Below are 12,976 nucleotides of genomic sequence, written 5' to 3'. Positions count from 1 at the left end.
TGCTGATACAGTTCCGTTGTATTGTCCCAGGTGCTTAGTGGGGTTTTCTGCACTATATAGTAATCCAGGAAATATCAATGATTGATTATAGAGCTGATGCAAAACCTGAGATGTTTCACTCGTCTCATGCATGCCCTGTATAATTTTTGTTTGCAAGCATGCATAAATTTCTTAAAATGTTAGCCCAGGCATAGGTTTTGTGAAAGCTAGACATGTGTATCTGGTTTTCACATTCTTCTTTAAGCACATGGTATTCATGAGGAAAGGGAAGAAGGAAGGGTGACTGGATGTGAATGTTTTAACACATAAAGATATTCAATTTTGTCTGCTTTCCACCTTCATAATATTCACGGGGTAGGGGAAGAGGGGAGCAGGGAGGGGAGTCACATGTTTTAGAATGAAGTGATTTGAGAACAGTGTAAATCCAGACCACTTTTAAAATGGCCGGCCTGAACTCCATTTCTTAACTCTGAATGCCCAGGCTAAAAGAAAGCCATTGGAAGGATATAAGGATTGTGTTGCAGTGTAATTTTAAAACTAACCCCTTCTAGACTGTGAGCCTGTTGTGGGCAGGGATTGTCTCTATTTGTTGCTGAATTGTACTTCCCAAGCACTTAGTACAGTGCTCTGCACACAGTAAGTGCTCAATAAATTCAGTTGATTGAATGAATGAATGCATGATGAATGAATGAGTCCAAATCTCACGAAGAAAGAGGTGTCAGACCACAATATCCAAAGCATGTTAAAGTCTCAAGTGTTTTGGACAGAAATGTGTCTGCCAAGTCTGTTTTATTGTACACTGTCAAATTTTTAGTATAGTGTTCTGCATATAGTAAGTGCTCAATAAATTCCTTTGATTAACAGTGCACTTGGTGCCAGGGGGAGCTTGGAAGATGGGGTGGAAGGAGAAGTTCTTCTACTGCTCTTTCTTTCACTCTCGAGCCGTGCACCTGCCAGTGGCAACCTGGATTTGAAACTGTTTCAGCTGTTAGGCAGCACTGCTGAAATGCTTTTATCCAATTAAGTGGATGTTAAGAGTATATATGTAAGGGTTTCAGGAGAATGTCTCCACGCCTCAAGTACTGATGCGATCTACTTCATCTCTTTTTATAGGCTGTATCAGCACCAGAAGAAACTCCAGCAGAACCTGCCCCTGAAAGTTCAAGTGAAGCCGTGGAAGAGCCTGGTTCTGAAGAGTCAGATGATGTGGGAGGGAAAGGAGCGACAGCAGTTAAGAAGGATGCCTCTGCTAGTAAAGTTGTCAGCGATGGCAAATTGGTAAAAGGTATGTAGTCACATTTCTGAGAAGCTGAAGTGTTTTGACTACCAAGCTGTTTTTCACAGCGTATCAAAATGAGTGATACATTTTCCTTTATGTGTTAGGGAATATAGTACTGTTTTGTAGCAGAGAAGTTGGTGAAAAGCAAAGAAATTGTAAAACTACTCTAAATCTGGATTGGGGTTGTCAGTTTTCACTTTCAAGATTACGGACTATGGGCTGCAGTCCTGCTTTCCCCAACCCGCACTCTAATTGTAAATCTTTCAGGAAAATAACACAAGATATTGATTTGGGATCTCTTAGCAACCTCACTCTGTATACCCAGATACAGTGTAACTCTTCGTTAGAGTTCAGATCCAACGGTTTGATACTGGATCAACCCAGCTCATCTCCTTGTAATATTACAGTGCAACATTTGTCTAAATATTTGTCATAAACATCCACTTAATTGTCTAGAACAGGGAGATTTGTTAGCATAACAACGATATGAGAAGTATAGCCTGTTACTGAATGTATTTGCCTTCTTCCATTCATCCTTTCTGGAAAACATGCATTTATGTGTTTACCTTTTTGTGACCAAGCTTATAAATTGAGCCCTCTGGCTAGTTAACTGGAAAATTTATCATACAATATTTATTTGAATGAGGAAGTATGCCTAGTTAAAATAACTCACGGCAATAATTCAAATATGCAGTTGGTTCTTTTTAGAAGTAGGTGTAGAGTGCAGGAGTAATCCATTGGATAACAGTTTTGATCATTTGGTGTATTTAGTCTGTCATTCTTTCTCTGTTCTCACCCAAATGTACCTCTTTTCTTCTCTTCTTTTTATTTGCCCTTTTCTCTCTCCCTTCTTCTTCTTTATTAAGCTTGTCGATGCTGTCTGTGGGCATTGCCTAGTCCAGCTGTTGGTTTTTAGAATTGAAAAATTTACTGAACTCCAAGAAGTTTCCAAAAAGAAGGGTGATTTTGGTGATTCAAAGGAAATTATGTGTATCTCTAATGGACTTAATGCCAATTTTGAGATGTTGGGGGAGATAGAGCATAATAGTATACCAAGCACTGCTCAACACTGAGATAGATAGATACAAAATAATCAGATTAGGCGGTTCCTGACTCACACAGAATCCACAAATCTGGGCAGGAAGGAGGACAACAACAGCTTGAAGTTGGATGGAAAGAGGAACTTACCATGCAACTTTTTGGGGTATTCGGAAAAGTCGTATCCTCCCAAAATCAAAATTCTCTAAGGAACTTAAATTTCTAAGTGCTGCTTTGTGAAGTGTATTTTTTTTGGGTACAAACAAGAAAAGAGTTTTCAGCTTATTTATTTAAAAATGGGGCAATATTTAAATGTCTTTTTTTGATTTGGACTTCTAATGTAGAAGTAAAATTAGGAGCAAAAAAACATAGCAATGAAACACTTATCTTCCAAATGGACTAAGGAAGAATGCTTGAACAGCCTTGTTGGCCAAAACTGCCATTCAGAGGAATGCTATATCTTCTGGCAGATTCCAAGGAGTTGAACATGTCTATTCCTTACTTTAGCACATGTTGCTGTAACAACAGCAATTCAAAGAAGGGGATTCTCTTTAAATATATGATTCTATAATTTTTTGCAGCTTTGAAAAGGAATTGAAGGGTTTCCTTTGAAGTGGATACTAAGCAAGCTAATTGTGACCTTCTTAACTATTATTTTTCTTATAATGGTACTTTTTAAACTCTTACTTTGAATTGCCCCAGGTCACACGGCAGCAAGTAGTGGAGCCGGAATTAGAACCCAGATCTTTCTGACTCCCAGACCTGTGCTCTGTCCGCTAGGCCAGGCTGCCTCTCTTTCTTGGTATAATTGAGCCTGCTTTGGCTGCTATGCCCTCTTGTGAATGTCCTTCTATGTTGTTGTTGTTCAGTAGAAAAGCCATTTGTCTAAGGAACAATTAATTATTGCCTGTGGGAAAAGTGTGAACGCTTTTGTTCTGCCAAATAGTTAATAACTTATAAGTAATTAATTTTCATATAGCTTTAAGGGAAAATGCGAGCATTCCATGAGCTAGAGACATTGATCTGGTGAGGAAGTTAGAATTTTTTTTCCTTAATCGTGATACTTTCGTACATAGCCAGGACCACATAACACTCGTAATTATGAGGAACTAAGAGAATAATTTTGATTAAATAGTGATGGACTGTCTAGAAAAGCAGAAGTATTTTGATGTGAAGAAGTTACATCAAAATGAAAAGTACTTGTTGAGGTAAATTTGTCACTCACTGGTATTTATTGAGCACTTATCGTGTGGAGGACACTGTCCTAACTGCTTGCACATGAAGTTACCCAAGACAGGTAGAATATTTAGGACTCTGGCCATAAGTACCATTTTAAACGTTAAGAAACAAAGCATGCTCTTCTCTTTTTATAATGCTCCCCCAAATATTGTAGGTTTTTAAGTGGATTGGTCACTTCAGTATAGTGCACATCTCTTAATGTTTAAGCTCGTCTGATTTCTCCTCAGAACTTATCGTGAAAGTGATTTTAAAATACTGGTTTTTATTCATCACTTATTAAGCAGCTCCTTTGATCTAAGCAATGTATGGAGATTATAAAAGGGACACTTCCCTTTCCTTGGGGAAGAGGATTCTAATATCAAATTCTCCTTACGATTAAATGATCAATTTTTTTTTTTTGAGTAGGTTCATCTTCCCTTTCAAATCTTCTTCACCGAACTTTCCCATTACAATTTACAATTGCCAAGAACACCCCCCTCCATCTCTGAAGCCCACTACCATGGCATTATCCTGAACTCTCGACTCCTTATTCAGTTTGTCAATAAGTCCTGTTGCTTTTTCTTCCACACCGTTTCTAAGATCTGTCCCTTCCTTACCAGCGTAGCTCAGTGGAAAGAGCCTGGGCTTGGGAGTCAGAGTTCATGGGTTCGAATCCCAGCTCTGCCACTTGGCAGCTGTGTGACTGTGGGCAAATCACTTGACTTCTCTGTGCCTCAGTTCCCTCATCTGTAAAATGGGGAGGGACTGTGAGCCCCACATGGGACAACCTGATGATCCTGTATCTCCCCCAGCGCTTAGAACAGGGCTCTGCACATAGTAAGCGCTTAATAAATACCATTATCATTATTATTACCATCCAGATAGCCTCCTCACAGGTCCAGGCACAAGTCCCACCTTGGCTACTGCATCAGGTTCCTCACTGGTCTCGCGGCCTCTGATCTCTCCCTTCTCTGCCAGATACCACTCCAGCGTTGTGTGCTTACAACTACCTTTGACCATTTATCTACATAACTTTATGCCTTACTTGCTTAACCACTAATTCATAGGTGTAATCCCTTTTTATTCCCCCATGTATAATTTATTTCAATGTCCAGCTCCCCGGCCAGGTTGTAAGATCCTTGAAGGAAGAGATCATATCTGCTAACTCCTTTATATACTCTCCCAAGCACTTGGTCAGTGCTTCACACACAGTAGGTGCTCAATAAGCACAATTGATGATGATAAAATATTATTTGAATTATTCTCTTTACCGAGTCATTTTCATTTCTCCACCACAAATAGTTATGGTAGAAACTCTTCTTTTTCCTCCACATGTATTTTTTTCTTTAATTTGACCACAGTTTATTAAAGGGAAATTGATACTGCATTCAAGAAAGGCTGATCTTAGTTATCTCAATTGGCCGAACACGACAGATTGCTTTCCCCTATCCCTAAAATAACTGATTTTGTAACATTGATCTGGAAAGAATGTTTGGAAAGCAAAAATGCATCGTGTCAGGTTGGAGATTTTATCTTAACATGTGGGTGAGCCATGTGAACTTCAGTTTAGCATTTAATTCTTACTTGAGTGACTGTAAAATGTGAGCATTAAAGCTGCGTGCAGCTCCAGGCCATTGGGGGAATACATCTTCTGAAAGTGCAGTATTGTAATGCAGAACACAGGGCTTCAAGTTGTAGCTGCTACAAGTATTTCAAAATTAGCTCTACTTGCACTGAATTTGAAATGACTTTCCCTTTAGTCATCATCCTTTGGAACACCCTTTACAAATAAAATGGGGAATGCTTTAAAATACGTCCTTAACAAATATGACTGTGTATCTGTTATATAATGTTAATAGAACATAATTATATTGATATTTCTATTTATTGAAAGAAAATAAGTGAATTTCTGGGGTGGGGAGGAATCTAGGTGAATCGTGAAAAATAGTACTGTGTTTAAGAATTTGGAAAAAATATTGTATTTACAGTCATTGGGGTGGGGGGGCATAACTGGGAGAGAAACGCTATTTCGTAGATTAGTTTCATGTTAAGTAATGCTTTTCGCACTTTCCATAAATAGTAGGGGTGACATCAATTGCATTTAAATTGAGGGGAGAAAAAAATCGCATTTGAATGTCATCATTTTCAGAGGCATAATTTACTGTGGTAGGTGATTTGCGCATCAAGAGTCTAGATACACTGTTACAGGTATCCCCTTTTCTCCACAGCTTCATTTGCTCCGATATGTTTTGCGATCAAAGCCAAAGAAAATGATCTACTTCCCTTAGAAAAAAATCGCGTTAAGTTAGATGACGACAGCGATGAGGAGGAAGAGGGCAAGGAAGGCCAAGAAAGTTCTACAGTTACTTCCACCACAAACCCAACGGTTGCCCCACCCTCCTTGGTAGTTGAAGAAAAGAAGCCTCAACTAACACAGGAGGAACTGGAAGCAAAGCAAGGTACATTATTCAGTTGCGTGCTTCTCGAAAGATAGGAACGCTAGAAGTGCAAAATGTCGAATGAGCTAAAAGTAGTAACACCATCAGGAAACAAATTCTCAGAAAGCAGAACTGTCATTCTTCTGGAGGTTGTGGATGGGGGAGGGGAGGGTGGTTTTGTTTTTTTTAATTTCAAAGGAGTTTCTAAATCATGCTTCCCCCCACAATTCCACACTTGAGCAGAGCAGCCGTAGAATGCCTTCAACGGATTTGTTTTGAAAGAAGTCAGGTTAGCATCATAAGTGCAAAAGGAGAATGCTCTGGCATTTGGCGTAAAAGTATGTGGCATTCTTTGTTTTGATTGCTACCCTGGGGTACAATTTTCAGGCTTTATTCCTAAGGTTGTGTTAAATGTACCAAAATTGGGCATGCTGTTCTGTTTCGATGTGTTCACATCGAACAACCGAGTGCCTTGAGCTGAATTCCAGATCTGTAGAGTGCTTCCAAACTCAGTAATTTGTTGCTGCCTAGTTATTGTAATGCATTGCCCAGTAGCATTGTTTGGTGGATCTTTTTTGTTCCTTTGTATATTTGTAGTGTGGGTGATCTGTAGATGAAATAATCATTCAGAGACTGCTCTGGGCCATTTCAGAATGGGGTTAATCATGTATTTCGAGAAGTTAACTATTAGTGGAAAAGCTGGTGGTGTGTGATTTTGAGCCCCTTCATGCTGCAGTATGTGCTTTTTTTTTTTTTCAGTTTGGAGGGGGACTGTTGAAATTGATTGATTTGGGACAAACTGCTCACCGGTTTTTCCTCTTTTCTGAAATTCGATTTGGAGTCTATAATGATTCTGAATTATTTTAATTAGCTTTTCTGAATACAGTTGTCTCTGGCACAATAGAGGGTTATTTAGAGCAGGGATTGTAAACCCAATTGTACCAATCCAGGGGTACTGGACTCCTTTGGAGCAGCTGAAGTGGGGTGCTTCCACAGAGCCCACAAGAAGGGCGTCAGCCGCCAGCCCCGATGGGTGCCATTGCTGCCTAGATCCTAAAATCCCTGCATTCGGCCGGGAGGCTTAGCAAGGAGGCACCCAGCACTTGAGAAGCAGCGTGGCGTAGCGGAAAGATCACAGGCTTGGGAATCAGAGGATGTGGGTTCTAATCCTGGCTCTGCCACTTGTCTGCTGTATGACCTTGGGCAACTCACTTAACTTCTCTGTGCCTCAGTTCCCTCATCTGTAAAATGAGGATTAAGGCCATGAGCCTGACGTAGGACAACCTGATTACTTTTTATCTACCCCAGAGCTTAGAACATTGCTTGACTCATAGTAAGCGCGCAACAAAAACCATAATGATTACTATTATTATGCGCTTGCGTAGGGAAGTAGTGTTGCCCAGTGGAAAGATGAGGGACTTGGGTTCTAATCCCAGCCCTGCCACTGTCCGTTGTGTGACTTTGGGCAAATCATGTAACTTCTCTGCACCTCAGTTTCCTCATCTGTAAAATGGGGATTAAATCCTGGTTGTTGTATGCCGTCAAGTCGTCTCCCATCCATAACGACTCCATGGACACATCTCCAGGATGCCCCACCTCCATCTGCAGTCGTTCTGATAGTGGATTCCTAGAGTTTCCTTGCTAGAAATTTGGAAGCGGTTTACCATTGCCTGCTTCCGTGCAGTAAACTTGAGTCTCCGCCCTCAACTCTCTCCTGGGCCTCTGCTGCCCAGCGCAGGTGAGTTTTGACTTGTAGCAGATGGCCTTCCACTCACTAGCCACTGCCCAGGCTAGGAATGAAATGGATATGCCTCTGCTTGACTCTCCCTCCTGTAGCTGAGACTGGTAGAGTATTGGAAACTCTCCAGGCATGATCCCGAGAGAGGGCGATTGAATTCTACTCCCTCCTAACTAGACTGTGAGCCCCATGTGGGACAGGGGAATAGTGGGATTTGTCTATTTCTACCCAGCTCTTAGAATGGTGTTTGACACATAGTAAGCGCTTAAAAAGTACCATTTTGATTATTATTTGTACTGTGTGCAGAGCACTGTACTAAGCACTCAGAAGAGTACAGTACAACAGAGTTGTTAGACATGTCCTCTGCCCACAGTGAGCTTACAGTCCATAGAGGGAGACAGAAATCAATATAAATAAATTGCAGGTATGTACATAAGTTCACAGTTTGTACTTATAAGTGTGTGCTGTGGGACTGAGGGAGGGGTGAAAAAAGATGCAAATCTAGGTGCATGGACAAACAGAAGCACTGAGCCTGCAACCACTGGCTAATAATAATGATGGTATTTGTTAAGTGCTTACTATGTGCAAAGCACTGTTCTAAGCGCTGGATTAGATACAAGGCCATCAGGTGGTCCCACGTAGGGCTCCCAGTCTTCATCCCCGTTTTACAGATGAGGGAACTGAGGCACAGAGACATGAAGTGACTTGCCTAAGGGTCACACAGCAGACAAGTGGCAGATCTTGGATTCGAACCCATGACCTCTGACTCCCAAGCCCGGGCTCTTTCCACTGAGCCACGCTGTTTCTCTGATAATAGTTTATTGGGTTCCATGTGGTGCCTGATCCCTGTAGCCTGGATCTGAATATTAAATGTTAGATAAGATTAGTATTGCCAAATGCAATTTAAAGTAGGATAATGAATTAATGAATTACAACAGATGTGTCCTAGCAGCATTCCGTAACATCTGTGAGTATTCAAATGAGCGAGGCTCTCTTCTTTTTGTGCTTTCCACTGGATGAAATTTAACCTTCATTTACTCAGCTGTTTTCAGTGATGGTGATGGAGGCTCCCATAAGAGTGACAGGCAACAATAATAATAATTGTATTAGTTAAGTGCTTTCTGGGTGCCTAGGAATGTACTAAATGCTGGGCTCAGTACAATACAGTCAGATTAGTCACAGTCCCTGTCCCACATGAGGCTCACAGTCTTGGGATGGGGAGGTGGGAGGGAACAGATATCTGATCCCTATTTTGCAGAGGAGGAAATTGAGACACAGAGAAATTAAGGAACTTTCCCAATATCACCCGGCAGGAATGTAGCAGGCCCATAATTAGAACCCAGGTCTCCTGATTCGAGATCTTGTGCTCTTTCCACTGGACCCTACTACTTCTGTGTCAGTCCTGAGACTTCAAGGTGAAGAACCCCGTTCCAAGGAGTCTCTTGGTTTGTGGAGTGCCACTCACATGTCCATCCTTCTTGCAGAATGGAGTACAACTAGCCCATGTTGCCCCACACAGAGGGGCAGCACCTTGCCAAGGGCAATTTGATGTTCCAAACCCAGTTACTTTCCAGGTGACTGCGAATCTGTGGTGCTAACCAGGAGTGGCACCGTACGCCAACTGTCAGTTGCCAGAATAGCCACCTCAGTAGCATTGCAGCTTTCCCCATGTACATTATCCAGAAACGTTCAGGATTCCTGTGAAACCTGTTCTGCGCAGGGTTCCCTGAAGCAGCGTGGCTCAGTGGAAAGAGCCCGGGCTTGGGAGTCAGAGGTCGTGGGTTCTTATCCCGGCTCCGCCGCTTACCAGCTGTGTGACTTTGGGCAAGTCACTTCACTTCTCTGGGCCCCAGTTCCCTCATCTGTAAAATGGGGATTAAAACTGTGAGCCCCGTGTGGGACAACCTGATCACCTTGTATCCCCGCAGCACCTTAGAACAGTGCTTTGCACATAGTAAGCACTTAACAAATACCACCATTATTATTATTATTCACTTGGTGGTTCTTCAGTCGGAAACCCTTTACCACTAACAATATAGCAAGCATCCCCGTATTTATGGCTGCTTCAGCACACACGGATGCATGTGCATGCGTGATATGGTGTGGGTCAGACTTTAGGGGTTGGGTGGCAGGCTGTTTATAGAACAGCAGATTGATACCTACCCTGGGGGAAACCCACATCCCCTGAACCAATGAGGACAGTCCCCTGTGTCCCCAGAACGTTGCGGGCCAAAGACACTAAAGGAAAAGCAGCGTGCCCTAGTGGACAGAGCACAGGCCTGGATTCTCATTCTGGCTCCCCCATTTGTCTGCTGCGTGACCTTGGGCAAGTCACTTAACTTCTTTGCGCCTCTATGAGGTCTGTAAAATGGAGATTAAGACTATGAGACAGACGTGAAACTGTGTCCAACCTGTTACCGTATGTCTACCCCAGGCGCAGAGTAAGGGCTTAACAAATCCCATAAGTATTATTATTATTATGCGAGACAGGGATTGTCCAACCTGATTAGCTTGTATCTACTCCAGCACTTAGTACAGTGCCTGGCACATAGGGCTTAATAAATACCATTTTTTAAAAAAAAAGGCCAGCATGACTTAGTGAATAGAGCATAGACCTTAGAGTCAGAAGGACCTGGGTTCTAATCCTGACTCCACCACTTGTCTGCTGTGTAACATTGGGCAAGTCACGTTATTTCTCTGGGCCTCAGTTCCATCATCTGTAAAATGGGGGTTAAGACTGTGAGCCCCATGTGGGACATGGACTGTGTCCAACCTGATTCGCTTTTATCTAACCTAACGCTTAATACAGTGACGGGCAAATAATAAGCGCTTAACGGATTCCACAGATATTATGTTTAGCTGCCATTTAGATTTGAAATCAATCAATGAATGCTTTTTCTAGAAAAATGCTTTTCATTGTGTGGGTGTAAATGAAAAGATCCAGTGTACTCTTTGGCTCTTTCCCCACTGCAGGGGTTAAATTTGTCCTTGGTTCTTAAAATAAAAATAAATGGTGGTATTCGTTAAGTGCTTACTATGTGCAAAGCACTGTTCTAAGTGCTGGGGGATACAAGGTGATCAGGTTGTCCCATGTGGGGCTCACAGTTTTAATCCCCATTTTACAGATGAGGTAACTGAGGCACCGAGAAGTTAAGTGACTTGCCCAAAGTCATACAGCTGGCAAGCGGCGGAGCCAGGATTAGAACCTATGACCTCTGACTCCCAAGCCCGGGCTCTTTCCACCGAGCCACGCTGCTTCTCTAATTACCTACAGAGCCTGACTCTTACTTTCAGTTCTGCCACAGGGATTCACCATCTGCCCAAAAATGGTTTTCAAGAAGAGCCATCCTATTCCGAAGTGTTCCGCTCCCTTTCGCTATAGTTGCCCCTGGAGTCACAGACCTGCCACATCATGGTCTTCTGTAGTTTTAAAACCATATCTTCAGGCCTCACCACTTCAGCTCACGCCGAGCGTGCCTGCTTTGGCATTCTGCTACTGTCTATTCTTAGCACATGCCTTTCCCAGCAAAGTTGTATTGAGCTCTAAAGCTAATAGATTGGCCATTCTCCCAGACCTTGTTATTGATGGTCCTGTCCCTCCGTTTGGTACTGAACATGGTTTGGAGGTGACACCGTTCAGACTGTTCAAGAAGCTATGTGAGAACAGCAGGCGACCCTGCCGTTCAGGAGACCTCCATTTTGAGTTGGCTTTTGATGTCAAAGTAGCACCCCTCCAAAGGACACGTTGTCCTTTCTCATTCAGTTTTCTTCCTCACTGACAATTAGGACATCAGTCATCATTCGACGGTAGCGATCGAGCACCTACTATACTAAGCTCTTGGGAAAGCACATGCAATAAAGTCCCTGGACAGGATCCCTGCCCACAAGGCACTTGTCCACAGGGGAAGAACATAGAGAGTCTTTTGAGGATGGAGTGCAGGTCAGGGGCCTGAGGGGTACCTGGCCCAGGTGAATCGTCGACCCAGAGGAAGGGCTTATTGGGCCGAGGGCTGTCTAGAGGACAGAATTTAATGGCAGCTCTCTGTTCCTTATTGCTGATATAAACGTTAGGCTGCTTGTCCGTTTCCCGGTGCGGAGTGGCGTTCCATCTCAGCTTTCAAACTTAGGTATTACGTGGATTCTACCAAAGCAGTTCAGAACTATTTGCAGACTATCGTGCTTGGGCTTCCAAAGCATCAACATACAGAAACCCCTGGAACACTGTCTCAGGGACTTGGGACTTGGAAGCATTTCCCAGCAGCTCGGTCTAACACCAGTTTCCAGCCAATTAATCAATGGTTTTACTGAGCGCTTATTATACACCGAGCACCGTACTAAGCACTGGGAAAGGACAGAATGACAGAGTTTATAGAAACATTCCGTGCCCATAGCGAACTTCCGGACTAGACGGGGAGGTGTGTGCGCTAATATAAATGAATCAATTATGGCTGAGTACATGAATGCTGTGGGGCTGAGGGAGGGGTGAATAAGGGGTGCAAATCCAAGTACGAGGGCTACACAGAACGGAGTGGGAGACGAGGAAATGAGGACTTAGTCTGGGGCGGACACTTAGAGATGACGTGCTTGGAGACCGTGAGCAGCCCACTTCCCGTCAGGCAGGGATCTCAGCTACCAACTCGTATGTATTATGTTCTCCCAAGTGCTTAGTACAGTGCTCTTCACACACCAATTGCTTCACAAAAGCCATCGATTGATTTACTGATTGATTTGCCCCAAGTTCACTTTCATTCGGTTACAGCCCGCAGACCAGGGCAGGCCTAATCCTGATTTCTGTTCCCTAAGAGCAGGAGATCAAACCTGCTTTACCCTACCATGGTGTGAATACTCTCTTTCTGTCTTTGGGTGAACTCCTTCTGTTTACAAAATTATTTAGATCAGGTAACTCAACCTATCAAGTGTGTCACTGTCGGTGCTCTATGAACGGGGAGAAATCAAAAGGTACAAGTCGACTCCATTCCCTTAGGAACTGGTAGAAAATACCTTAAGGATTTTCATGATTATGAATTTTGGACAGAAAATGGAGACATTTTGCACTCTAGTGTTTTCTAATTCTATTTTTTAAGAAAAGAAAGGATATAAATCTAGTTAGACCCTATTCCAAATTAACTTTATTGAAGCACTCTTAACTTTTATGGTTTTGAAAAGCAAAATAAAAAGTTGATTTGTTAGCATTGATTGGTGTAAATATAAAAATATGGGATAGAAAGTGGGTTCAATGCAATTAAAGGAGCCAGGAGCAAAGTA

The 12,976-nt window shown here is 42.6% G+C and overlaps 1 protein-coding gene and 1 non-coding gene across 7 annotated transcripts in view; one reads left to right on the top strand and one right to left on the bottom strand.

Annotated features, from left to right (window-relative positions):
* The window catches only part of LOC100093223 (splicing factor SWAP), a 95,794-nt gene that overhangs the window by 38,824 nt on the left and 43,994 nt on the right, over positions 1-12,976 (top strand). For all 6 annotated transcript variants that reach the window (XM_029048612.2, XM_029048611.2, XM_029048614.2 and 3 more), the window contains 2 exons: positions 1,114-1,285; positions 5,764-5,994. In XM_029048612.2, coding sequence (XP_028904445.1) covers positions 1,114-1,285; positions 5,764-5,994 — 403 coding nt within the window. The remainder of the gene's footprint in view (positions 1-1,113; positions 1,286-5,763; positions 5,995-12,976) is intronic.
* Positions 7,722-7,859, bottom strand: LOC114809638. Its single transcript, XR_003757414.1, has one exon. It is a non-coding gene; the product is annotated as a small nucleolar RNA SNORA7 (small nucleolar RNA).

The sequence above is a fragment of the Ornithorhynchus anatinus genome, chromosome 2, assembly GCF_004115215.2.
Source record: "Ornithorhynchus anatinus isolate Pmale09 chromosome 2, mOrnAna1.pri.v4, whole genome shotgun sequence".
Taxonomy (NCBI): Eukaryota; Metazoa; Chordata; class Mammalia; order Monotremata; family Ornithorhynchidae; genus Ornithorhynchus; species Ornithorhynchus anatinus.
The sequence above is the reverse complement of the archived record's forward strand: the minus strand, read 5'-3'. Positions and strand labels throughout refer to the sequence as shown.